Raw genomic sequence first — 26,540 nt, 5'->3', positions numbered from 1 at the left:
CCCCCCCTAGTTTTAAAAATGCTATTCATTTAATTTGATGAACATTTGAATTTGTATGTATTTCAGCTGTATGTAATAGCCTTTTTTCTATTTTGGTGTGACCTTATTCTTAGCAATTCTATACCCTTGGCCATATAGTGTGATTATTATTTTTTTACAGAAAGTAGCTTTAATGGTTTATACACTTGGCCTATACAGTTATGTGCAACAGCATGTGAGGTGGCCTTGATTTAAACAGTTGACGTTTCTATATTTTTATTTAGTGCCAGTAACTGGTTTTTGCAGTGCCATTCAGTGGTACAAGGTGCCATTTAGCAGAGATTGACATACTGAAATATATTATCATATAATGTTAATATATTTAATGTTAATGGCTTTTTTATAGTATGCATATAGTTTTGTTTATCAAGCTGTGTTTTAGTCACCAACAGTTATTAAGCATTAGAGCAGGGGTCAGCAAACTTTTTCAGCAGGGGGCCGGTCCACTATTCCTCAGACCTTTGGGGGGAGCAGACTATATGTTGAAAAGGGGGGGGGGGAGATCGAATTCCTATGTCCCACAAATAACCCAGAGATGCATTTTAAATAAAAGGACACATTCTACTCATATAAAAACATGCTGATTCCCGGACCGTCCGCAGGCTGGATTTAGAAGGCAATTGGGCCGTTAGAGCTATTAGAAGCACAAGATAGCCTATTACTGGATTTACTTGTATCAAACCTTAACATGCCAGTTGTATTTTTTGACTTGTCCTATAACATGTACCTGTTCTAATGGAAGAATAAAATATGATTTAACTACTGAGTTTTCTTATACCAAACCTTAGCATGACAATTACTGGTGCCATCACCTTAGAATGGTTTAACTTTAACTATAAGACATGTTTTACTTTTTAATTTGATACTTGCAAGTGACATGTAGGCTTGTGCTTATATATTTTCTCTGTGGTTCATTAGTGGCAGGCTTAGTGATTAACGTGAGTCATTCACGTTGAATTTTCAGTTTCAAGTTTGGTGCAAAAAAGAATGTGAATTCGCTGCATTGCCCCATTGAATAAAAGTATCTGTACAGTTTTTGGTTGCCATCTGAACAAGTTTACCCATGAATTAACATGTATATTAACTAATTATATCATTTTCAATCCATTAAAATTATGTCATTTTCAATGCTTTAAAATGAATATTCTACTTTAAGTGAAAATTCTGTAATATTCTCATTAACCAAGAATATTCTTGAGAATTTAACATCACTAAGCACATTCTCCCTTGGCTACTGAGCTTTGCACACCTCCTGTCCTAGGAAGCCACGATAAATTCTAACCTTGCCTCTTTTGTCCAGGGATGGGGTGAACTGCTTGGACTCGGCCTGTCATGTGTGAGCTGTGGGTTGGTTTCAGACTTGCAAGTGAAAAGGTTCTCTACCGCATAGTCTTTGGCTACGTCACTCTCTCTCTTCCTCTCTCCCCATAGTGGCTGACATGAAACCGGACCACCCGTTCCTCCCCTTTGATGAGATCCAGTACCTGGCCAACTCGCTGCAGCGCCTCACCAGTGACCTGATGGTTGTCCTCCAGCACCTGAGTTCGTTCTGCAACCAGCCGCTTCCCCTCTTCACTTCCACCCAGGGTCCCGCCTCCACATTGCCTAGAGATAGAGTTCCCATAGCTACCTGTAACCCTCTGGCAGATTCCCATTCTGCCACACCGTCTGCACCCAACACTATCCCCCAGTGGGTCTGGGCTGGCTCAGGTCCCAGCCCCTCTGCTCCGGCAGGCCAGTCAGTGGACGCCATGCTGATGGAAAAGTGGCGCAAGTATTTCCCAGGTGAGAATGTGTCAGTGTTTTGTTCTTTTGGAGTATTCGGAGGGTCCTAATGGCAGTTATGAGCCAATGGGAAATTGCAAATGTATACATGGAGTGGAAGGGGCTTAGGGCAGAGGTGCAGGGAGAGAGAGGTCTCTCTTTGATTTTTGAATGCAGCAACAACACCTAACAGCCTGAGATCTTAGTTTCCAAAGGGTAAGTGTGATACTGGCTGTTTCATTTTTCAGTCCCTTTTCTAATAGGGCCTAACAGAGAATTTGCCTTTTGCACGGCTCCTGCACACCAGATTGACATCTTCATTGAGCTATCCACTATGGCCCCAAGGTCTTATTCCTGCTTAGTTACTGCCAGTTCAGACTCCAGAAACATATATGTGAAATTAGGAATTTTTGACCCGGTATTCATCACTTTACATTAGCTTACATTGAACTGCATTCGCCATTTTTTTATGGTTTTGCTTCATTGGGTGACCAACTTGTTTGCAAGAGAAGTTTTTGCTCTTTTCTGTTCAGCCTGGAAGTTTGAGAGCCCCTCCCAGACAGAGGAGTCACTTGACAAGCCAGCCCCGCACCCTGCAGGGACCCTTGGAGGTCCTTGAATGCCCTGCTTCATCTCTCCTTAAGAGGGAAAGCAGGAGTTGCTTCTGACCCATGCGCGTGCATGGCAGTCCCATGTTGGGCTAAAAACTGATGCTCTCTTCTGTTCCAGGCAGGTTCCCTTTGTCCTCTGGAAGTCCTGGACCTCTGGATGGCACGCTGGGCTACGTGTCACCTGGGTAAGGCATTTTTATACTGCTGACAACTGGCCAGTCAGGCTAAATAGTTGGATATTCTAAGCAGGGGAGGCCAACTCTCAAGAGACTGATCTGCTTTCAGAATTAAAACTGGCAGGGATCTACCCCCGGTTTTTTTTTGGGGGGGGGGTTTCAGCTCGAGGTTGTTGAGCTTTTTTAGGGAAGAGAAAAGCCCCCCTTTTTAGGGGTTTTAAAAAGGGGGGGATTTCTGTTTTTTGGGGGGTTAAAGGCAAGGGACAAAGGGGTAAAGTCACTCACAAAAAGATTGCTATGGATCAAAACAGCAGCACAGCGAAAGCTCCGTCTTCCCTTCCAGAGATCATACAACAATGGAGGGCGGGCTGAGGGGGCGTGGCAGGAGTCAGTTTTAGCGACGCTAAGGAAAGGGAGCCAGAGATCGACTGCGATCTACCAAAACCTCACGGGGATCTACCAGTAGATTGTAATCGACCTGTTGGGCATCCCTGTTCTAAGGCACTACACCCTGTTCTAGAAGAATCATTTTGTCTTGTGAAATACCCTTCTTCCCTCTTCCCTTCACATTAGAGGAAGTGGGAACACCTTGTATCTGAAAGGGCCAGCATCACATTTCTTGGAGAGGGCAGTGGCCTGAACAGTCCACTAGGATGTCTCTCTCATTCTCTTTAACCACCTCCAACACCACCTTGCTTGACTGCTGCACTACCTCATTATTAGGGTGCTCCTTGATACCTACATTTTGAGGGCACTTGGTTGATTCTTGTTGGCTACTGTGAGAACAGGATGCTGGACTAGGTGGGCCACTGGCTTCATCCAGAAGGACCATTCTTCTGTTCATTATTCATCCCCCCCCCACCCTTCTGCTTCTCGACAGTGAGCAAGTCCGCCTGCTCCAGCGCCGTGGGGCAGAGAAGCCGAACATCCAGAGCATGATCGAAGCCAACAAGAAATGGCTAGAAAGCTTCAAGCAGGATTCCAGAGTGTATCCTTTTGTTCTTGCCTGGCCTCTCTCTTAGGACCAGAACCTCAAAGCACTTAGTTGCCTGCTCAAACTTTAGCAACCTCCCCAAAGAAACAGATAGCCTGCAGAAATGATGTTTGAACCCATCTATATGGGTGGGTGTTTAACAACCCAGCTATACATTCAGTCTGTACTTGACAACAGTTGTAACCTCAAGGTTGGATTACTACAATGAACTCTGCGAGGCTACCCTTGAGGTTGGTTTGGAGGCTGCAGCTGTTGCAGAACAAGCTACCCCCAGCATATAGTGCCTTGCTTGCGGGACTTGCATTGGCTCCCAGCCTGCTACTGGGCCAAGTTCAACGTGTTGGTGCTAGCATGTAAGGCCCTATACAACTCAGGACTAGGCTACCTGAGAGGCTGCATTATCTCTTATAATAGCCAGCAGGTCACTGCAGGAGAGTTTTTCTTAAAGGTTCCCAAGAGATCAGCAGCCTGCTCCACAGTAACTTGCAGCAGGTTTTTTAGTGAGGCCCTGTTCTGTGGAATGATAGATTCCCACGATCTGCACTTTCTGAAAAGCGAATGTGGACATTTTTGTCTTTCCCAGCTGGGTGTCTGTTTTAAAGTTAAATCATTTTTATTGCATTGTGCGCATCACCTTGAGCCTTCTAAAGGAGTATAGCAAGGGGGGTGGGTAAGCAGGGAATTAATTTCTTGACAGCAGAGGGCGCAGTCTGAGCTGCCTCTCGTGGAGACTTCCTGTAGCAGTTTCTGGCACTCCTATGCAGCCAACCACTGCTGTAAGGATTGCTGAGCTACATCACCTTTGTCATGAGTGGAATGCATCCTCAGCCTCTGGTCCCCTCTGCTTTGTTCTTGGGCTTTTCCTTCACCCAGACCATCAGCCCTCTCCTGCCAAGTCCCTCAAAGCCCTTGACCAGCAGCACTGGTTTGCTGCAGCTCAGACTGGACAAGAGCAACCGACTTGAGGTCTACAACTTCTGAACCACGGGGCGAAGTCCAGCTGAAAGGCAGTTCCCAGCAGCAAAAACTTGGGGGTTCTCCCTGCTTGACAATACATGGCATTTCCCCTGTACCTGGCAGCCTCCTTGCCTGCTTTCTTGAGCCGTGTCCGGGCCATCGAGCCTGGCTCTTTGAAGAGAAGGGCAGCTGCAGGAGATTTGCCTGGTCCAAATGCACAAGACAGGCCATGAATTCAGTAGGGAAAACAAAGCATTATTAACCAGTAGCTTTCTGGTTGGTCTTTTGTTAACCCAAGGAAGTGCCCGTTAGGTGAAATCACTTTCCTTGAGGGAAGGAGGTGATAATTTTTCAGAGGAGGACAGTGCCTGAGAGCATGAACAGCAAAATGGCAAAACCTTGAAGCCTTGAGCTGCTTTGCCTGTGCTGCTGCTTCCGCCTCTCCCAGTCCTGAATGCAACAGTGTCTTCGGGCTATTGGCTTCTATTCCAAAAGATTTTTATCTGAAGCAAGTCTTGTCTTCCAAAGCTGCAACACACACACACACACACACTCTCACACACACACACAGCCAGCCAGCCCGCCCAGATATCCTACTTTGGGCTTGGGTGAGCAGTTTGCAACTCTTATGAGGGTGGAGAGCAGCAGATGTTAAAGCAGGCAGGAAGAGCTGGTTGCACTTGAATTTCCTAGTTTGCCGAATCTTCCAGTTTTCCTTGGGTCTCCCAGGCTCCCTTCCCTGCTCAGGTTTTCTAGCTTTCCAAGCAGCAGAGCTGGCTGGGCAAACGCTGCTGAGGGCTACAACAAGGGCTCTCCTGTATTCCCAGCTGGTGCCAGAGCCACATGTTCTTGTGCTGGAGCCACAAAATCAGGTGGGCAGCGGCCGCATGTGAACTCCAGTGTACCTACTGAAAGTAGTGGAAGCTCTTTGCCGAAGCTTCCTCCGGAAAATTTAATCTTGTGTGTGTCCCTCATTTTTTTTAGGCCAGATGTCTGGCTGCTGTCTTACTTTTGAGGTTCCAGCTGGCTCTGGCTTTTAAGGCACAACGAGGGCAGGATGCCCCTAGAGCTGATGCTTCAGCAACACCCACGCTCAGCATGCCCAGGGGCTCCTCTCCATTCTCTTCCCTCCGTTCCTGACATTTCTCCATGCAGATCTCTGCTGCGAGTTGTCCTGCTGCTCTCCTGTGGTTCCTTCACAGCACCTTATAGCTTTATGAGGGTCCCCTTCTGGAGTGTACCCAGGCAATAGAAAGGGCTTACATCCTTGTCTTGTGTCAAAGTGTGTGTTATGGCAAGAGAACTGGTGTAGGCCGTCAGCTACTGGCTGTATTTTGTATACCAATTAAATGGACGCTTGTACATCTGTGTTGGTTTTGCCCCTTTTTTTCTCCACGGCATTAGACCTAGCGGGTACTTGCTCCCCCTTCTGCCCTTTCACCTGGTATCCCCCATCCATTCACTGTTTCTTGAGCCTTCCACTTTTCTAGCTGCCAGATTTCTGTTCTGCAGTCAATGCAGAAGCCCTCATGGAAGATGGTGACGGAGGAGCAAGTTGCTGTTACCGATAGCTACATCCACAAATGTCTGAAAAATGTGAAATGCACTCAAACCACACTGCCCTTTTGCTGGCTACGGAATTCTGCCTTCTGATCAGCCATAGATAGAGAATCCCTTTATTGGCAGATTTTTTTTGTACGCTTCCTCTGTTTTCAGTGGCAATGCAGCCCCTTGCTCGGAGCGCAATCCCCGGGAAAGCAAATAAAACCACAAGCCTCCCTCTTGACTCCTAATCCCTGATCTGCGCATCTACTCCTGCCCAGTGCTCTCCATGTGTGTGCGAGACAGAGAGTGAATGGGAACGTGACGCTCTTTGGGCCTAAGTGTTTGGGGATTAGAGGCTCCCAAGGGCAGCAGGTTTTTCAAATAGGACAGGCCTTCTCTCTAAGCTCATTAGGACATTTGGCAGCGGCTGGCCCTGTTGACGCACCAGGAGTGTGGCTCGTCACGGACTGACCTGAGGCACGCTGGCCTTCTGTGGGGGGCTTCTTGACTTCTCTCACCATGCTGGGGACATTGATGACAGCACTTTATTTCATGGTGAAAGCATTGGGTCAGGTCAGTACTTCTTTCATTCTAGAGCAAGGCCTTAGGAAGTAATGGCAGAAAGCAAAGCAGAAGATGGTTCCCTTCCCTGTGGTTTATTTGGGCATGGGAGGGGGGATTAGTTTTGCTGTGATGTTACTAGAAAGGAGGGTGCCGGTTCTATCCAGCATGGCATTCCTGAAAGCTGGAGCTCGAAGCTTCATTCTAGGAATTTTATCTATTGCAAGCTGGGTGTTGCCCAGCAGTACCATGTGTGATACCAGCAGAGGACCAAGTGGGGCAGCTTGATTTGGGCTGCTGAGGTGGGGGGCTCCAGCAGCTGCAGGGCCATGTCACCTCCTTACTGGAGCTTTTGCACAAACTGCAAGCCTCTGGCTGGCCCAAGCTTCCAAGTTGCAGGAAAAAGAGTTTGCTGCTTCCCATCTGGATGACTTGCTTGAGGGTCCAGGCGCTGCCTTGGGGCCCAGCTTCCCTCTTGTCTGGCTCTTGCTAAATCCCATGTAGGTGGGCTTGCCTCTGTGGCCCAAGAGGAGACTCTGCCAGAGAGGCCTCGAGGTGCTGGGCAAGCCACTCAGGGACCCTTTGTTGTCAGGAATCGATGCTGAAATTGCAGTCCCATAAATGGTAGGGCTGCTTCTATTTTTCTGCTGCACCAGGAGATTCTGGACTGGGCATTGTGGTTTCTTTGTCTTCTGAAACATGGGGGTCCCTCATGATAGTGACACCTGTAAATGGATAAAAGTGGAGGGGGTATGTTGGAGGGGAAGGGACAAGGTGGAGCCCTGGTTTCGCTTAATATGAACCTGTACTCTTCTGCCTTCTGCCCAGCTTGGCAACAGCCTGTTCCAGGAGGAGCCGCTGCCCTACCTTGTCCACCAGCCCTTGCCATGGCAGGTCCAGTGTGTGACTCCGGGTCGCCGTGCCAGCAGAGACAGTGGGGTAGGTGTCTTTTCCTACTAGTGACGGCCACTGGAGGCTTTGGAAATGAGCATGGCTGTTCCCTTTCAAACTTGGGTTGGCTCCTCTGTCTGATGAAGATGGATGCAAAGAGAAGGGCAAGGGAGACAAAGGCTCAGTTCCTGGAAAGATGTCGGGATATTTAGAGGGAAATGCTGCAAATGAAAGCTAAGAGGAGGAGGAGGAATAGGCCGTCTTGAGGGGAGGGGGCTACAGAAGAGGAAGAAGTACAGAAGAGGATGCTGCTGGTTGCAGCACAGTAGCTATTGTGGCTCTCCCCCCCCCCCTTAAGGCAGTTCTTAAGGCAGAATATGGAACTGTTCATGCATGAATATGCATGAAGACTCTCTTGGTCCATGTTGCTGCAGCAACAGTGATTTTTAACCCTGAGCGAAAACCAGACCAAACCCACTTGGGTCTTGTTTCCAGCTTGCTTGAAACTTGTACTCAGCAGTTGATGCTGGGATTGCTTCAATAACCAGACTTAATAAAGGGAAGTGCCACCAGAGGCCTCTCCCCGGGGTCCCTTTGTAACGGGGTCAAACTAATTCATGCTCAGGAACATCTGTTATCAGCAGCTACTACCCAGGTTGGTGGCATGCAGCTTTTCGGTTGCTAAATGCTGCGGGGTCATACAATGGGGGTGGCTCTTTTCATCTTGCTCTGCTTGTGAACTTCTCTGGAGCATGAATGGCCAGCAGTGATCATGCTGGCCCCTTTGGCTGAGCACCACAGTCCCCCCTTGTCTGTCTGTTTAGACTTTGCTTCTTCTTTCCAGAAAGGTGGGTGTTCTCGGCAGAACAATATCTACGGGGTCGCAGGACGAAGAGGTGAGAGTGCTGCAAACTCAAGGTCAACAGGCACTGAGTGCGGGGATTTCTAACTAGCCTGCCACTGTTTTTGGTGTATGAAGGAGCCTACCTTTAAATAAAAAATAAAACAGCAGGCACCCCCCCTCCACACACACACTGCTTTCCTCCAGCATTTATCTCAATCAGTGGATCTATTCAGACCGTGCTGGATTCTTCCCCCGCCCCCAAACACACACACACTTTGTGCATTCAGATGCTTCCCTCCTCCATGAGACATCTCCCTGCCCGCCCCCCAATGCCCGTGGCCACACCTCGCTCCCCCTTTGGTATAGCTGGACAATTTGCAGCCATGGTTCAAAGTCATGTCCTGAGCAAATAAGCTTTTCATGTTGCTATTCTCAGTGCCTCTTGCATGATAATCGGATTAGAGGTGGTGAGCTGGAATGGCGGGTGCAGAGAATGCACTCTTTTTCTGCAAGTGACCAAATGAGATTAAATTTGTAATGTCCACAGAGAAAATTAAAGAGTAGGGTTGTTGTTGTTTTTTTAACAAAACACTGGTGAAAAAGCTAGTCAGGTCTCTTGAGTTGATGTCACTAAATTCCATATTTTTACTCCCCCTTCCTCCTTGATAGTGGGTGATTACTTCTGCTCCTGCCATGCTATTTTTTTAAGGGAAGGGGAGAGCTTAGCCTTGCTACACTGATAACTGCATGGGTGCAGGAAGACTGATCTGCAACATGGGTGCAACAAGGCAGGGCTTGGAGTCAAACACTTTGCAGGAAACAACCTTTGTCCCCAGAAGAATGATACAGACCTGGCTTTGAGTGATCACTCCAAATTGGAGTGTGGTCTATAGAGGAGTCTATTCTACTTTGGCATCCCGCATCGCACAGCTACCTTGTACAAGAAGCCAAGGAGGCAGCCCTATGCCATGAGCTAGGCTACTTGCACCATAGTAGCTTGAGCTCAGAATAGGAAAAGACGAGAGGAGCTTCTTTGCTTGGCCAATTGCAGCGTAGTCTCTGCACTAGGTGAAGCAGCTATACTGCTACAGGGCTTTGCCAGAATGTCTCCTTTCCAAAATAAGCCTACCTTCAGACACCCAGAGTTTACTATTTTTTTACGGAGTGTTGTCTTTTAATTGATTTTACCTGTTTGTATTTTGTCTGGTCATTAAGTTGCTTCGAGATTCTTTTGTGAAAAGCGACAAACAGATGCTTAATAATAATAACAACAACAGTAATATATTCTGTACAGCTGGAGGTGGGAAGACGCTTAAGGTATTGCATTCCAGGCTTCCCCTCCCCCCTTTTGGGGGGAAAGCACAAAGAGCACCTGCTTTGTGTTTTTGCTTTTCTCAGCAGCACCATCTGCTCCTAATACGCGTGGCTGTGCAGTTCATGCTGCAGATCTGCAGTCTGGCGGGGGTGGTCTCCAGTCGCCTGCTGGTATTAGAGCCCTCCTCACCTCAGGTGCTAAAGTTGGAGGCCTCCCAGCCCCACAGATCACACATGAGCACACCACCTTTTCTAGAGCTGTCTCTGGGGCCTAGCTATAGCCTAGAAAAACACCTTCAACCATGACGTTGAAGGGGGACTTGGATAAGCACCCATTCTTTGCAAGGACAGTGACCGACGTAAGCGTTACACTAAAATGCTCTGCTCTGTCTGCCATCTCGTTGCTCCATTGTGTCGCTTGCAGGGTGAGGGTGTTCAGCCAACATCTCCCGAGCCAGACAGTTTTAGGCAGAGAGCAGCTTTCCTGTAGGGCAGCTGGCTGGGAGATGATGCACACTGGTCATTGTGTGAGGGAAGAGTAGTGCCTTGGACTTTCAGGGACATCTCAGCAGCAGGGGCAACCCACTGCATGCCCTCAGCATTTCAGTTTACAAGGACAACCTGAATGCTCCTTGGCAAGCTCTCACTGCAGACATGCTCCCAAGCGCATGGATCCTGTGGGTGGGAAGCTCAAGTAATCATTACCATGAACATCCAAATACGGCAGGGACACACACTGCATCTCTGCTCCCAGCTGCACTTCACCTCTTCAGTTCTGGCTTGTTCTCTGCCTTCTCCATCCTGGCCCAGGTGGTGTTGGCTGCTCTGATTTTGCCGGCAATGCCCTTTCTCCTAGTGAGCTGTCCTTCCCTTGCATCCCTAGGTGACTCCAGCCCTGTGTCCAGCAGCAGGAGCGAGGAAGTGAGTGATCCAACCGAGAGGGCAGCTGTGACCATCCAGACTCACTATCGCAAATATCACCAACACAAGCATGGAAAGTAGAAGCCAGCATATTTGGAAGCAAGAGAAGCATGGGTTTTGGAGAAAGGGGTGGGTGGGACGAAAGGGGGAAAGACCCTTGTGTGCTAGTAAAGCCTGTCTTTACTCAACTTTTGGACAGCTTTTCTGTATAGCCGAGTGTCTTGAAGTTTTCTGCCGTCCTCTAAAAATGCGTTGCAGTCTCTAAATCACACATGAGGGGCCCTGACCACTTTGTGAGTAAGACAACTGCTGGATGGGGATGGCCTCGTGCCACATTTGCTGATGGCTTTCTAGGTGAGGTTTTATTGCAAATTGGTGCTTAGGTGCAGAGCTTTGGTTAAGGATGAGCTACAGCACAGTGATAGAAAAGGCTAAATGTTTACCCTCCTTGAGTGGAGGGTGGCAGAGTGCCATATCTGGGGCAGGAGGTTGGCCCTCTGCTATGGAACTAAGGGAAACGCTTCTAAAAGTGGTTTTTGGAACATAGCCCTGTTCAATTTGACACTGTCTTGCACCACTGCCATCTTCTTGTGTGCAAACCTTCATGCCCTATGAAACTTGGTTGCTAGTAAGCAGGGCTAGCAGAATACAGTTTAGGTGCCTGATGTATAAATGCCCAGCTATTTCCCCCACCTGTAGAAACAAAAAAACAAGACTGATGGTCATTTGCCCTTTATTGGGACCTGCCCGTCAGAAGAGCTGGCTCTATTTCCAGGAAGCAAATGGCGGCATGTTGCCTCTTTGTGCTGTATAGCTAGCCCCTTTAGACAAGCTGGGTTTTACTTGCTTTGTATCTTAGAAAGGGAAACGGCATTTCTAAGGCAGGTGGAATTTAATCTGAGCTTTTGAATAGCTGGTAATGTTTAAGAGAAGGTGTTTGTATAAAACTACGAACTGCTTCATGTGTGTGAGTTCACATGCTAGCTTCATGCAGTGACATGCACTGCCTTTTAATAACTGTGCAGGTAAAGAACTACAGGGCATACCTCTGGGTCAAGTAAACTCTAGAACAGCGAGAGCTCTTATGCTATAGTGTCCCTTCTGACAGTTTCCCTCTCTTCTGCAGACATTACTGCTGTCATAAAAGAGAAGTTATTTTCCCCGTGTAACTCTGTGGATACCCCACCTTGTGTGATCTTTTTCCACATTCAAGAGAGTTCTTGACTGCCCTGCATTACATGCCATTATGGATCTGGCCCCACCGCAAACAAAGGGCTCTGATGTTATAGAAACATAACTTTTATTGCACACTGCTGGCTTTTTGTTTTTATATAAAAATGTATTAACACAGAGGCAGATGCAACTTGAAGCAAATCCTATGGTTTTCCAAACAGTAAAACAACATGCAGTGTCTCAAAGGAGTCTCTTCAAAACCAACAGGGTTGCTTGATAGGGGGAGAGAAGAGAGCCACACAGTCTACTTCTGTGCTCTCTTCAAAGACAATGTGAAACAGCAAAACCTTCAGTGAAAAAGATTACCAAATGCTTTGCACCCTTGGCTGATTTCCCCCCTCAGGTTTGGAGAAGAAGAAAATAGTTTCATTTATACAAAAAAAAGTCCATTCTGTACAAGAGCTTCTTTTATTTCAATATAAATAACTCAGGAAAAGAGTAAAAGTCTGTGTTGTCTTGTGTCCATTGCTACACCAGTGTATAGGATTTTGAGTAGGCGCCAGCTCCCTGTTTCTGGGACCTCCCTATACCAGAGGTGCTCATTTCTAGTAGCGAGTCTCTAGACCCCCCCATTTTGGTGTGGGGAGGCAAACGTGGCTCAGCACTGGGAGCAGCAGCAGGTTCAGTGCTTGAGGCAGGGGCAGCTACGGGTGCAGTAGCCGTGGTGGTGGCGGCGGCAGCAGCAGCGGTGGCAGGAGGAGGAGGAGCAGCACTTGCTGAGCCAGGCATGGCCAGAGTCCGCTGAGGTAAGGTAGTCGTGGTTGCACTCACGTGGGGCACAGCCAAGGCTTTGCTGCTGGGGTCTAACGTTAGGTGCCTGGCCTGTGTGTGGTAGGCCCGGGCCAGGTTCCGGATGGAGGCCTCGCGGGGCGGCACTACTGGGCATGGGTCATGAAGGTCTGGCTTGCGGAAGAAAGTTTCGGATTTCATGTACAAAGGCAGGTTGCAGTAGTCGCCTGCAGAAAGAAGAGGGTGAAAGGAAAGGCAGCTTTCAGTCGGAACGTGCTCTGTCAAGCGCTTGGAAGCCTGCAAAGCCAGATCACATTCAGGGGAGAAGGGTGGCAAGCAGCCCAGTCTGTCAAGACCGGCTGTGAGTGAAGGAACAGTGGCTGCCAAGAAGACCCTCACTTTAGTGCAAGGGCCATGGTAGCAACTGGGGGCAAGGATGTTGCTGAAACAGGAAATGCTACCCTAAAGAAATGTTACGGCAGAGGACAGTCTATTTGAGAACGGCATCCTCTGCCTACAGCTCCGAGGATTATGGGCTACACCAGGCATCCCCAACCTCCGGCCCTCCAGATGTTTTGGACTACAATTCCCATCATCCCTGACCACTAGTCCTGTTAGCTAGGGATCATGGGAGTAGTAGGCCAAAACATCTGGAGGGCTGCAGGTTGGGGGTGCCTGGGCTACACAGCTGCCCACACCTTTCATTCAGTGCAGCCGTCTCTATAATGCTCTCCATTTCAGGACAGGGGCAGCACCCAAGACTGCAGTTGCCTAGTACTTACTTTTATTTGCTCTGTGAGGGATGGGCACAGCTACCCCCTTGCCACGGTCGCTGTCCTGCGGCTTGGGCGGGGAGGCCGTGAAGCGGCAGATGCCGGGCTCCGATGGGGTGCTCATGGAGGTCATGCTGTCGGCGTTCTCGTTGGTGCCCGTGGTCATCTGGTCAGAGGAGCTGTCGGAGATGAAGCACTCGGTGATCTCAAACTTGGCGTGCTGCAGCTGCTCCTCCAGCTTGGCATGTTCGTAGGCACGTGCCAGCTCCTCGTAAGTGGATGAGGCGCTCTCTGTGGACACCATGCTGTTCCGCCCTTTGTCTAAGGAAGCAAGGAGAAACTGGGAGTTAAAGAACCAGTGTGAAAATGGGAGGCCCTGTCACTGCACCCATGGGAGAAGTTCCATGGTACTCAAGTCACCTCTTCCTGGGTGTGGTAAGATTATTTGGAAACTGAGGAATGCACCCCTGAGAGGTTGGGACAAAAAAAGCCTGTGTTTCTTCAGGGCTGGGTGATCTATCCAAAACCAATATATTCACCTGACAATATACTGCAAAACATGATTTTGTATGTGCAAAAATGACAATGAGGGAAAAACCGTGAAACCGGCCAATGCCTACCTAGCTCCATCCTTATTTCAGACATTGTGATATATCACAATGTTGAAAACCAGTTATCACCCAGCCCCACTCTCTGTGGAGGTGCTGAGATAGTGGGGCTTGGCTCCAGAGCAAGAGAGGAGGGCCTGTATTTATTCCCCAGAAGAAGCATGCTCTGTAGTCCATGTGCTTGTCTTGACTCACCTGTATCCTGGGATAAGCTGGCACTGTAACTGTCGCTTTCTGTCACCGTGATGCCATGCTGGGAGCCAACTGTCCTCCAGTCAGAGGTGAGGGTCCGTGCTGGGGTGGAGGCCTGACACTTGGTAAGGGTCCATTGGCTGGAGTATCTGTTCCTGGTACTATGTGCGGACTTCACACTTTTCCTGGAAACCGGATCTGGGAGAGGAGAGAATGAGCACCACTCAGGCTCTGCAGACACAGACAGGTACACCCAATGTAGAACTTGATTCTGCCACTGCGCTGCTGTTGCTTCCATAGTCTGCCGCTGCAGTGGGATCGTATTTATGCAAGTCTACAATAGGTGAGTTTCGATTTAACTAGCTTTTCATCAGGCCCAGTAATTTGTGCTGCACTATCTTTAAGGAAATCAGCCCTGAGTGCTGACTGGAAGGACAGATCCTGAAGCTGAGGCTACAATACTTTCGCCACCTCATGAGAAGAGAAGACTCCCTGGAAAAGACCCTGATGTTGGGAAAGATTGAGAAGGGGACAACAGATGGTTGGACAGTGTTCTCGAAGCTACTAGCATGAGTCTGACCAAACTGCGGGAGGCAGTAGAAGAAATGAGTGCCTGGTGTGCTCTGGTCCATGGGGTCACGAAAAGTCAGACACGACTAAACGACTAAACAATATCTTTAAAAGGTATTTCCTACACTGGGGTGGGGAGCCTGCAGCCCTCCAGATGCTGCATATTCCCATCAGCCCTTGCAGCCAACATGGCCAATGGTTAGGGATGATGGGAGTTGTAGCCTAAGCAAGAGCTAGAGGCTCCCCACAGATCCCCCACTCCTGATCTTGCATCATTTTCAAAAGACTTAACTACAGCAATACCACAGCCATCCTATTTTTCCTGTACTCTTAAGGTTTCATGTACAGTAGGCTTACAACTTGGGGTGGTGGTTTACATTCCAGGGGGTTGTGTGCAAAGCCACAATCATGGATAGAGCAAACCTGGAGCTGCCGCTGTGCAACCGTCCCTGCCTTGCCCCCCATGCAAGGCAAAGGTCTCCTGGAGCCATCTGAGATCTCACAAGAGCCTTCCAGAGCCCAGTAAGCAAGGCAGACAGCTTAAAAGCATTTTCCACACCAAGAGGGTTTTTAAGCTTTCGATCGTGGTGCATTAATCTGTACAATTGCAGCTGGTTATAAAGCTGTGATCCCGCAAGCTGTGAGCTGACTGTGGTAAGTAAGAAATCGAATGCAAAGTCCCAGGGTGGATCATGAGGAGTGTGGCTAATGCATGCATGCCTACCTTCTAGATGGCCCCTTCAGCCTAGAGTTCTGGTTAATATGCTTTTTGGACTAGTTTGCCATTGACATCTGACATGCCTGCTCCCGTCTTGTAAAAAGCCATTTGTGCAGAAGTTGTGTTAGGGATTGGCAATGTTCCTTAGCCTGTTTGCTACCTGAAACTTCCACCTACCTGGCTGGCTTCCTGCAGCAGCATTATTGAAGTGCCACTCCAGTGATTCCACCCTAGAGGAACCATGTTAGAAACCCAAGGTGCAATATACAGACTTAACATAGGTCAGAGGCACTTCCTTTCCTGCTGCTGACATTGCCACAAGTCCCAACAAGGCCTTAGTGGTGCCTGATCTTGGAAACACTTGATCTGAACTGTGGCCCACATTTGCTGCTCGATAGGACATCATATGCCTTTCTCATGTTTGGGCCAGCTGGGGCTAGAGCAGAGGCAGAAGTTGGCTGTTGAAGCTGTCCTCCAGTACTTACTGGTGCCAGGGCGAATATCAGACATGTCTATCAGGGGTCCTGTGTTCTGAATGAGTGCTGGATGGTGAAGGGAAACGCCAGTGCAGAAGCTCTGTGGGTTCACAGCCTGGTTGAATTCTGTGTCCGTCACTGGGATGGTTGCCTTGTCATCTCCTATGGAAAAGGAGTTCAGAAACTGAGCTTGCATCTTAAAATCGGTATTAGAAAGCCCACTTTTTGAGACTTAGCTGGCCTTATCCTGTGTATGACTCAGCCACATGCAAAGATCCACTGCAAATTGCTGAGCCTTGTCTATTCCCATTGCCCAGGGTACAGTGTGAGGCTTTGCCCACTCCCTTCCTATAGAAATATATTTAAAAAATTAAAAAATTGTCCAGTAGCACCTTAGAGACCAACTAAGTTTGTTCTTGGTATGAGCTTTTGTGTGCATGCACACTTCTTCAACTGACGAAGTTCAACTGAATAGGACAATTTAAAAAAAAATAATTCATATATTTCTACTGCATCAGACCAACACGGCTACCTACCTGAATCTAGTCCCATCCTATAGGTTTGGCTGGAGGAGAAACTGCAGTGCTAGTTTCCAACTGCCCTTGCTTTGTTTGGGCGGAGCCTGCACACGGGTCAAAGGCAATCGGCCTCAGACAGGGGCTTGGCCAGAGGAAGCCATACTCTGGACCAGGGACAGACAGTGACCAGAGCAAGATGCAAAAAAGGAGCTTACAGTCCAGCATGTGACCTTTCAAGACCTCACCAGGGAAAACCTGCCGCAAATGGCTGCTGAGGTCTGGGAGCTCACCTATCTGCTTGATTCCTTCCTTGTCCTCAATGAGGAGTTGAACACGGGGAATGTCAATGTGCAGTCGAGGGCCCTGCGGGGGCCCCTTCACTGGCGTGTCAAAACTCCGGTTATTCTTACTGCAAAGAAGAAAGGCAAAGAGCAACCATGAAGTGGGGCTGGGTAAACCCTTCCTGCAGCCTTGCCTTGAAACATCTCATATGAACAGGAGGTGGCCAGCTTCCTGACTGAGGCAAGAGGCTGCAACAGTCCCTGTTATATGGGGCTCATATGGTGTTCTTCAGACCAGGAAGAAGGCCTGATTCAACTGTGGGGAAATCTTGGGCCCGTGCAGGTAAGAGGACTAAGTGAAGTGGGACTGCACCCCCGCCCCATGCAGAAAAGTTTGTGAGAGTATCAAGTCCAGAAGCTACCAATGTATGTGTCTTACAAGAGTGTCGTGCTAAAAAGATTCCTGTCAATACCCACCTGATGAGCATTTCAGCCAAACTTTTGGCATCTGCAAGAAGGGGAAAAGAGTAGCTGTTTATGAGTGGAGACACTGGAAAAAGGCAAAGTCATGTCTCTTCTCCCACCCCAAACCCCAGCTGCCCCTTTAGGGCTTGAACCCTTTGCAACTTGGCAAAACTAAGCCCCCCCCCCCGCAAAAAAAAAGGATTCCAAAGGCAATAGTGGCCATATTCTGCCTGAAATAACCCCAAAAATACTTTACAATCATTTGTGGGAGGAGCACTGAGATCCCTTAGTGCTTTCCAGTCCTGTGGGGGCAAGTGATATCACATTTCCCCGTACCACACAGCTGGGCAGCCAAGTTCCAGCCCTGCTCAGCCTCGTTTGGCTTAGTCTTGCATGGAGTTGGCTGATGGAAAGCCCAGCGCAAACCCCTGTAGCTTCCTGCCCAGGGCTGCTGACTGTCCACAGAACCTCCCCAGGGGCTTGGGCTCATGTGCCGCCACCTGCAGCAACTAAGCAGACAAGCCGCAGACACTTCTGGCTACTGTGTGTGCACCCATCTCCCTCCCATGGGCCTCTCTGCTGCTGCTACTCAGTCCCTCTCTCTGGAGTGTTTCTGTGGGGACCCAATGAGAGCCCAGGCCTCACCTCGCAAGCGTTTCAGGCGCTTCTCCTTCCGCTTCTTGCGGACGACAAAGAGCAACGCCACGCCGAGCGTGGCCAAGATGACGGGGCACGCAATGGTGAAAAGCTTCTTCACGTCGTCGCCCTCCCCCTGGGCGGACTTGATGGGTGGGATGGTACCTGTTGGAGCAGGACAGGCATTCAAGCCCTGGCTCAGAGGGAGGCCTTCTCCCGCCCTGCCTCCCAGCCCCTCCCAAACCCCCCCACCCCACCCCGTCCCCACTCACTGCCATCGTAGTCCAAGGTGGCAAACTGCATGGTCTCATTGCCGCAGCCGGCGCTGTTGCATGCCTTCATGCGCAGCTCGTACCACGTGGCTTCGCGCAGCTCCGTCAGAAAGACCTCGTTGGAGTAATTGGCCCGCAGGCTCTGCCAGACCCAGGTGCCCTTGGGCCGGTATTCTAGGACGACGGCCAGGATGGGGCAGCCGCCACTGTTCCAGCCTTGCAGGTTCAGCCTGGCATGCGTGGAGTTAATGTGGGTGAACAGGTGCTGGTCCTTGTTAAAGGAGGGCTCTGGAAGGGAAATGATGGTTTCCAGAGTCAGAGGAGACACCGGCTCTTCATGATGGGTGGGCGCTGCCTGTTGAGGCCAGAGTCCAAGAGCCAAGCTGAGCAAGCATCAGTTGCAACGAAACTTACACGGGTCACATTTTCATTCATGCTTCACACCCCACATTCGTTTTACCGTATTCTTAAAATGGCCTTGAAAACTATGCAGCTGACTTAGAACCAATTAGAAGTGAAACACACAACCTATAATGGGACTCCCCTTGACTTTTCTTGCTCTTGAACTTCTGGCAGCTTTGTAATCACAGTTTTCAGTCATCTCTTTTCATTCTCTCACATTGATCAAAACGCTGGCCTCAACCTTTATAGCCCTTAACAGATTGGGATATGGGTACTTTAGGAACCACCTTCCCCCCACACGTTCCTCCTCGCACACTCAGATCATCATCTGAGGCCTGGTCCCAAATCTGTTACCCTCGGGAGAGGAGGCTGGTGTCATTTTCCTGTTGTTGTTGTTGTTGCAGCAGCAGCAGCAGCAGCACTTATTCTGTGCTGAGCAATGTCTGCTGGCCCCTGTCACTATACCACTTCAGGTAGTTAACCTGACTTTTAAAAACACACCTTTGGTTAATTGCTGGCTCAGCTGTGTGTTATGTTTGTGCTGCTGGAATTTCTCAATGTGCACTGTTAGGTTACTACAGGTAGGGCATTGCATTGGGTTTTTTTCCTGTTTTTGATTACTGTTATCTGCCTCTGAAGATATAGGTGGGGTATAAATGTCTAAAATAATTCAACATGTTGTTGATGCAGGTGTGGGTGGGGCAGCACCAAGTCTTGGAGGAGGGTTGTGGGCACTTGCTCAATTTAGGGGAGCGGGCTTCGACCAACGCTAGCCAGATGGGAAGGGCTCATCAGGCACATTCTCTTAGCTGTTTCTCTTTTTCAGTAAAAACACCCCAGCCTTGACTGCAGCCACATTAAGGAATGAAGGAGGGAGCCACATCCAGGAGCAAATATTTCTTTCTCTCCTCCCATCCACCCGCTTGCCCAAACCAACCATCCCCACCTAGGCTCAAACCCTCCAACCTTCCTTAAAAATAAATAAACCCAATTTCTTAAAATCGTCACATCTAAGGGTCTTATTGGGCACTTCCAAGGCTTTCATGGAAGCTTTGCTTCGTCTCGACTTCAGGGCTGACCTCCCTGCCTGGCCTCTAGCTGCCCATCCCCCAACCTCCCCGTCACCCCCCTCATCACCTCTGCCGTGGGTCTTGGCCTCGATGATCTCACTGATGCGCCCAGCGCCAACGCTGTTCTTGGCCGCCAGCTTCACCTTGTACCAAGTCCCGCATTTCAGGCTCTCCAGCTTGAAGGAACGCTCCGTGGAAGTGATGAAGACGTCCTTCCACTCCTCGCTGTTGTCAACAGAGTACTGCAGCACAAACCCTGCAGGGGTGGCAGAGAAGGGTTAATGGGCATGGCGGGGGCCATGTTCAAAGGAAGAGCTGAAGGTAACACTAGCCAGAGAACCCTACTAAATGGAAACCCCCAGAACACTAGGTTTATTATTTATAATCTGAACGTTTATATTGTGCTTTTTCTTCCATCATGAAACCCAACTGCTATTCCCTCTGCCCCATACCCCCACACCTCCAAGGCATTGAGTTTCAGGGCACCCCTGATGATCCCACCAACTTGTCCAGGAAGGGAAAAGGTCGGTGCTTGCAGGTATTTCTTCATTTCAGGGTAAAGGCTCCTCAAATACTCTGCCACTGCTGTTGCCTTGTGAAAAGGCTGAGCTCAGCCACCCAAGCAAGCCAGAATGTGTCAGGGCAACCCCAACCCCAGAGTCCCAGCTAAGAGCAGCAGGAGAGAGGAGGAGGCCACCTGAAAAAGCCCCGCCCCCCACTTTATATCCTGTGATACAGGAGGAGGCAGCAGATGGGTAGAAGGTCTAGGATCAGTAAAAAAAATATGCCAAGACACAGCAGAGCGGGATCAGCTGCTAATTTTCTCATGCAGGGAACTGCTTCCTGCCTGAGGGCCACACTCCCTTCTGAAGGACACATGCTGTTGGTGGGCAAGGCCAGAAGCAAAAGTGGGCAAAATTGCAATGAGAAAGTCTCTTGCCACTCCAGCAGGTGGCATCAGTTGGTCATCTGCTTGGCCCTGAAAGGCTCCTCCCTTCGCCTGCCCCACACAGCCTGCCTGCCTCCCTGTGGGAGCAGGCGGGGCGGCCACAACCAGCCTCTTTCCTAGTGCATTGCTGGTTTCCGTTGCACAACCTGGCTGTTTTCAGTAGTTCCAATCCAATTAAAGGAAATGTATCAAGCCACTGGAGTGAGAACTGCTGGCTAGGGAGACGGGCTTGTAATTACTTCCATGCTTTTAATTAATTGCAGCAGGAAGGCTCCATCCTCTACCCTCCCCACCCCCTTTCTGGGGTTGCAGCTGTTGCCCTGGGAGCACTCCAGAGCTGAGGGAGGGGGCAGGGGACACTGACTCGCACCAGCTTAGAAAAGAACAGAGGCTGCTGTTTTGCATGGAGGCATGAAATATCCTCCTCCATGAAGGAGTCTGCCGGAAATAGTTAAGAGGCATCTCCTAAGCAGGGCACTGGGCACAGAGCAGGGAGGCCCAGCTTCAAATCCCCACCTAGCCACAAGGCTCGTTGGGCCAGGCTCTCTCAGCCTGGGAACCTAAAATGGGTTGGAGGTGGGTGGAGAGAGACTCCTTGGAAGGAGGGTTGGAAGCAAATTAGTAATCATCATAAACACAAGACAACGGCCAGTCACCAATACCCAGTTTGGGGAAAGGCGGCAGAGAGGGTGGTTGCAGAGCAACTTCAAGTTCTTGGGTGGCATTAATTATTTTGTACCCACTTTGGTCTGGGTTTAGGCCTGGTGTCAGGACTGAATCAGGCTTAGCTGCCCTGAATCGGTCTTGGCTACGGCTATATCTAGATTGGGGAAAACTTGGCTGCTGTAGTCCACGCATTGGGAACCTCGAGGCTGGACTACTTCAATGCACTCTCGGTGGGGCTGCCTTGCAGTGCAGAATGCACCAGCTGCTGATGGGGTCAGATGGCCGACAGCGTGTGACATCCCCTGCTAAGACATCGGGTCTGGCTGCCCACCATATGCTCCTGGCCAGCTTCCAGGCTCTTGTCCTGATACAGAAAAGCCCTGAACAACATGGGTCCAGGATGCCTTCAGGACAGCCTGTGACCTTATATCTCAGCCTGATCACTCAGATCAACCAGAGGAGAATGTTAGTCTCCCCCTGTATTATGGAGGCCCAACTGACCTCAGTCAGAAGCTGGGTATTTAGTGTCACTGGTCTCCTGCAGTGGAACACTATTCCAGCAGAGATTCAGCAGAGGCAGCCTCACTTTTTTCTTTCAGCCGTCTCTTTTTCAGCCTGACTAGCTATGCAGTTGTTTTAACATTTTCCTAAGCAGTCACTGAGTGTTCTGCACTGCTTTTAATGGTTTTCTGCTTTACGCAGCTGTAAACCACCCTGATATTTATGAGAGGGCAGTATATAAATACTTGTATCAATAAAATAAAACAAACCAGACTCAACACGGGAGCCCTTTTGCTCCAGCACTTCTGCACAAACAAGGACCGGAGCTCTTCTGAGGTCCCTGGGCCCCTTGCTAAGCCCCTCTTGCCCTCCAAAAACCAAATATAATTCAAAACTTCTATTTACCCGTTTCTCTCCCACTCACACACACAGCTCTTCTCCAAGTGAATGCTCTATGGGGCTCTCAGTTGGGAGTTTAGGAATAAAAATACTCTCTCCCACACCCCTAAAAGCTTTTTGAGAGGGTCTGGCAAGCCTGACAGAACAGTTTCTCCTGCAGCTGAGGAGACCAGGTTATTTCCTTCACCACTCAAACCCTCCTGATGCTTGGGGGGAAAGAACTGCCTCACAGACCGACAGAGGCACCCTTCACAGCCCCTGTGCTTACCTCGGATGGAGCTGCCACCATTATCACCAGGGATCCAGGCCAAGGTGATGGAGGAGGCCGAGGTCTTTGATACAGTCAGCCGGGGCTGGTCAGGGGGGACTGGAAAAAAGACAAGCAGCATGTTGGCCAAATCCAGTTCTAGTACTCTGTTCAGCACATGCTCTGTGGAGCTTGCGGGGAGGCCTGTGAAGGTGGACCCACAAAAAAACTGGCAGGACAGCCTGGGAAATGGTGGTGTGGGCAGAGGGCACCTCTGCGGAAAGCCCTAAGGGGGTTGTTTCAAGGAGAGACTTCCCCTGCAGGAGATGGTGACAGGGCTGAAAACAGGCTTGCCACTCTGGCCCAAACACATGCACACACACGTGCAGAGGCAGCCCAGGGTCTCTGAGAAGGAGGAGGGCCCATTCTTTGCACGATCTCTGCTGGATGGGCCAGTAGCCCCTTGCTGATCTAGCGACATCACCCTTCCCCCCTCTGGCTCACCTTGCACCAGCAAGTTGACAATGATGGTGTCAAACCCCCATGTGTTGGTAGCTGTGCAGGTGTAGTATCCAGAGTCCTCAGCTTTCACAGAGCGCAGAATCAGCGTGCCGTTAGTCTGGATCTGGCGGTGCCCATCCACGGCCACCGGAATAGCAGAGTCGTCACTGCAAAGGAGGAGAGCCGTGTGGGAAACAGCTCCAGCACAGAGATGGATCAGCTGCCGGGCATGGGATTCCCTCCTCCCCTTACCTGTCCTTGGTCCATTTCACTGCTGGGGCAGGCTCCCCAACTGAATGGCAGGGCAGGCGCACATCCTTCATCCACGGGGTGGTGACAGTGCCACCAAACGATATTATCTTGGCTGGGGCTGCAAGCAGGAGGAGCGGGAGGTGAGGAAGGTGCCGCCCCCCGAGAAACGGACTTCCCCCAGCCCCACCCCTGGGGTGTCCCCCACCTCCTGGGCCAAACCTTTTCCAGCAGGCTCAATGGTGACCTTTTCGCTCATGTTGCCACGTCCCGCCGAGGTTACGGCTGCAACCCAAAGCATGTACTGCTGCCCACGGTTCAGGTGCGCAATGCGATAGAACAGCTGCTCAGGGCTGGTTTCGTACTCGCTGGGAGCCTGGGAAAGAAGACCAAAGAGCAACCTCTCATTGGGGTCCTGCCCAGCCAGCCAGCAACCTTGCATTGCATTTTAAGGGAAATGGCTTTTCATGTGCGCGCGCACATGCATGAGGAATCGTAGGTGGATATAATTTGAAAAAATGCTCTTCTGAGCTTTTACATGTGGCATTTCGAGCCCAAGTGCACATCAATTAATGCAACTCAGTTCATATCTAACCTGCTCTACTGAGTGTTTTGGAGAAAGGTTCTGCGTATGTGTGTTTGTGTGCTTCATCTGCAGCCAGGACATGCATCAGTAAGAAGGAAGATTATGAACAAAAACCCCACCCCACTGCAGGTAAGAAGCAGACAGCCCCAGCTTCAATGCCAGCACCTTCAGCAAAGCAATCTGGGAGAGGCCAGCAGCAGTCTAAGGCTGCTGCTGGCCTTCCAACAAGACACTGCAAGGCTGTGAGGAGCAGCTTGTTTTCTGGGCTTCAGAAGACAGAGCTGACTCTCTGCAGTTACTCCAGACATCATCCCTGACTGGCGTGCATGCATTTTATTCATGCGCTCATCAGGAGACTTGCACTTCACACACATGCATGTACATTGTGAGTATATTTAAAACCTAACCAATATTTAAATATGCAAACATAAATATTACATTGCATACATAATTTTTAAGCCAAATGACAGTCTTGACAAGATGCCAAGGAAACAATATTGGGTCCCAGCGGTTTTACCAGTTGCTTTGATGAAAAGATTATGTTGCCCTGGAAACCAGCAGTTCAGATATTGAAATGAACCTGAGTCGGAGGTTTTGATAAGCAGACCCTCCTGCCCAGCCTGCCTCCCTTGCAGGACTTCCCTTGGGGGGCTCCGGAGCACAATGGGCTGGGACAGCAAAGGAGTCTGCGAGCGCCACACATGGATGCCCCTGCCCCCTGCAAGCCTGGGGAGGGATTAAGATTTACCCCCCTGGTGGGTGGGTGCAGCATGTCTCCTTGCTGCCCCCCGCCATTCTCCCCCACTGCATGGGGGCAGCAGCACAGTGACACCCCGCAAAGCAGAAATGGTGCCAGGTCAGAGGCCAGGACGGGCAACGGGCCTCTCCCTCTCATTCCCATCCGAAACAGGTTAGCCGGTGTCCTCATGCCACCCAAGCAGTTCCTGTTGCAGCTGCTGCCTCTAAATCTGTGCAAGGATCTAGCAAAGGAGCCCACGGCTTTGCTCGCTGCCAGGACTGCACCACCACATAACTGTGGCATGTGCAGGCCTGGTTACCCAAGGCAGCCCCAGCCTATTGCAGCCCTCGGCCTGATGGGAGGTGGCCCCGAGGGTGCTGCCACTGTTTGTCAGAGCTGGGGAGGGTGCAACCTGCAAGGGTCAGCAGTGCTTTTCCCCTCCCCGCAAGCAAGCCCAGGGAGGAGGGATGTCGTACATCACAACATTGTGCCTCTTCCTCATCCCAGGACTGACTGAGAACATCCTCTGGAGCAGGTGTGCTATCTTTCCATCACTCAAGCATCTCTCACTCAGAGGAACATGGCATTGCATGGTCCTAGTCACACCTCCCTCCCTCCCAAAAGCTCATTGTGCCCAACTCACCGGCTGCCCAGAGCCTGGGCTGGAGCAGAAGATGGTGTACTTCCGGATGATTCCATTGGGTTTGGTGGGGGGAAGCCAAGAGACCACCACGCTGCTGGAGGAAGAAGGGACCGCTTTGATCCCAGCAGGAGGACCGGGAACTGGGTGAGAAAGAACGAGAGAGGGGAGAGTGACTCTTGAGGAGCAGAGATGGAGCACAGCAGGTCCTTCCTTCCCAACCAAGCGGCGCAAGAGCCGACAGGTAGAAAAGGGAGGTTCTGAACAGCTCACTCCCAGAGAAGTCTGCGTCTTCTGAAAAATCCTGCAAAGGTGGCCCTGTGGGGTGCAGCACACCTGCAGTACCTGGGCAGGTAGATGGCAGGAGAGCTTACCAGTTCCTCTAGAACAGCCATTGCCAACCTGGTGCTACAACCCCCATCAGTCCTATCATCGTGCAGCCTTGATGGCTGAGGCTGATCAGAGCTGTAACATCTTAGGGGACACCCCATTGAACAAGGCTGCTCTAGGAGGTGCGCCTGTTTGGGTTTTCACACTCCACAAGTAGTTCTGCACTGGAAGCCAAGGAATAACACACACAGGCACACACCCTTGCATTGTGAGCTTTTAATCCCCATGCTTTGGATCCTTGCTCCCCACACCCCCTACACTATCCTTGCAGGCAGCCAGAAGGCTCTTCCTTGCACCTGGTGCCTCCATGAAGATGGCAGGTCTGGGACTTCAAAGCCACAAGGCTGTTCCCTGCCACAGGACTAGGCAGGCTGAGGGGCACCTGGGAGCAGCTTAATGGACTCCAAAGTAGGCCAGGCAGGCGGTGTAAATATTTAAGCAACAAGGGGCTCCAACAAGGGCTTCTTGTGCTGCTCCTCGCTGATGGTGGCAGAGGCAGCTGAGGAAGCCTGGCATGGCCAGGCAGGGTGAAGGAAGGGCTCCTAAGCCCACAGCCCTGGGGAAAATGCATGGAGCAGGGCAGATGGGGGAAATGGTGCAGCTTTAAAGATGTAATAAATGAACAATAGGTCAATAAGCAGGTTGGGAAAGTGATTTATGTACTGGATATTCAGAATTTTCAGCTTGTATCTAACTATTTTATGTGTACCAATTTTGTACTGTATAATTTTTAAAAATGGGGAGGCATGGAGGGGAAGTATTTATATTATTTATATTATTTAATTATTATACCACCCTTCATCTAAAGATCTCAGGGTGGATCTCAGCACAAAAACACGAGATAAAAAACACAAAAATGCATAATAAAAGCAAGAACGAAAGCAAAACGAACTCAAAACCACCACCCCTCCTACAAACACATTTAAAAGGACAGATTCAAGTGCCAGAATGTGGAGCTCCACCAAGCAGGTGCCTTTTTTCAGCAGTGCCACAAGATGCTCAGGATGCTGAATTCTGACTGCACAATCCGCTGCCACATGATGCGTCACGGATGTGCAGAGTACGAGCACACCAGAGCTCCCCACTTCAAAAAATGCATCTGTGCACCAGCTG

General features: G+C 50.0%; 3 protein-coding genes across 6 annotated transcripts in view; 2 read left to right on the top strand and 1 right to left on the bottom strand.

Annotated features, from left to right (window-relative positions):
* Positions 1-5,903, top strand: part of CEP164 (centrosomal protein 164) — a 37,968-nt gene extending 32,065 nt beyond the window's left edge. For 2 of the 3 annotated variants that reach the window (XM_083588264.1, XM_083588266.1), the window contains 4 exons: positions 1,471-1,824; positions 2,533-2,599; positions 3,471-3,578; positions 4,466-5,903. In XM_083588264.1, coding sequence (XP_083444390.1) covers positions 1,471-1,824; positions 2,533-2,599; positions 3,471-3,578; positions 4,466-4,565 — 629 coding nt within the window. In that variant the 3' untranslated portion in view covers positions 4,566-5,903. The remainder of the gene's footprint in view (positions 1-1,470; positions 1,825-2,532; positions 2,600-3,470; positions 3,579-4,465) is intronic. The other variant, XM_083588265.1, reaches the window with a different exon arrangement.
* A 150-nt stretch (positions 5,904-6,053) lies between these two features.
* Positions 6,054-12,286, top strand: LOC310750699 (uncharacterized protein). The gene is made up of 4 exons (XM_083589211.1): positions 6,054-6,659; positions 7,476-7,586; positions 8,383-8,434; positions 10,580-12,286. Exons 1-4 carry the CDS (start codon positions 6,606-6,608, stop codon positions 10,696-10,698), a joined length of 336 nt encoding a protein of 111 aa, XP_083445337.1. The 5' UTR covers positions 6,054-6,605; the 3' UTR covers positions 10,699-12,286.
* Positions 12,236-26,540, bottom strand: part of DSCAML1 (DS cell adhesion molecule like 1) — a 169,037-nt gene continuing 154,732 nt past the window's right edge. For both annotated transcript variants that reach the window (XM_083588260.1, XM_083588259.1), the window contains exons 20-33: positions 25,041-25,180; positions 23,295-23,448; positions 23,076-23,193; positions 22,827-22,990; positions 22,344-22,442; positions 19,628-19,816; positions 18,089-18,376; positions 17,826-17,981; positions 17,193-17,223; positions 16,725-16,843; positions 15,926-16,078; positions 14,156-14,350; positions 13,362-13,673; positions 12,236-12,806 (exon numbers count right to left, since the gene is read on the bottom strand). In XM_083588260.1, the coding sequence (XP_083444386.1) occupies positions 12,319-12,806; positions 13,362-13,673; positions 14,156-14,350; positions 15,926-16,078; positions 16,725-16,843; positions 17,193-17,223; positions 17,826-17,981; positions 18,089-18,376; positions 19,628-19,816; positions 22,344-22,442; positions 22,827-22,990; positions 23,076-23,193; positions 23,295-23,448; positions 25,041-25,180 (2,606 nt within the window). In that variant the 3' untranslated portion in view covers positions 12,236-12,318. The remainder of the gene's footprint in view (positions 12,807-13,361; positions 13,674-14,155; positions 14,351-15,925; positions 16,079-16,724; positions 16,844-17,192; positions 17,224-17,825; positions 17,982-18,088; positions 18,377-19,627; positions 19,817-22,343; positions 22,443-22,826; positions 22,991-23,075; positions 23,194-23,294; positions 23,449-25,040; positions 25,181-26,540) is intronic.

The sequence above is a fragment of the Podarcis filfolensis genome (genome assembly GCF_964270895.1).
Source record: "Podarcis filfolensis genome assembly, chromosome: 15".
Lineage (NCBI taxonomy): Eukaryota > Metazoa > Chordata > Lepidosauria > Squamata > Lacertidae > Podarcis > Podarcis filfolensis.
The sequence above is the reverse complement of the archived record's forward strand: the minus strand, read 5'-3'. Positions and strand labels throughout refer to the sequence as shown.

Excerpts from the sequence above, each read along its gene's own strand:
- LOC310750699 (XM_083589211.1), top strand. The coding sequence starts at position 6,606 with ATGCTGGGGACATTGATGACAGCACTTTATTTCATGGTGAAAGCATTG. Across the intron at positions 6,660-7,475 it reads TGGTGAAAGCATTGGGTCAG|CTTGGCAACAGCCTGTTCCA; the intron begins GTCAGTACTTCT and ends CCTTCTGCCCAG. Across the intron at positions 8,435-10,579 it reads CGGGGTCGCAGGACGAAGAG|GTGACTCCAGCCCTGTGTCC; the intron begins GTGAGAGTGCTG and ends TTGCATCCCTAG.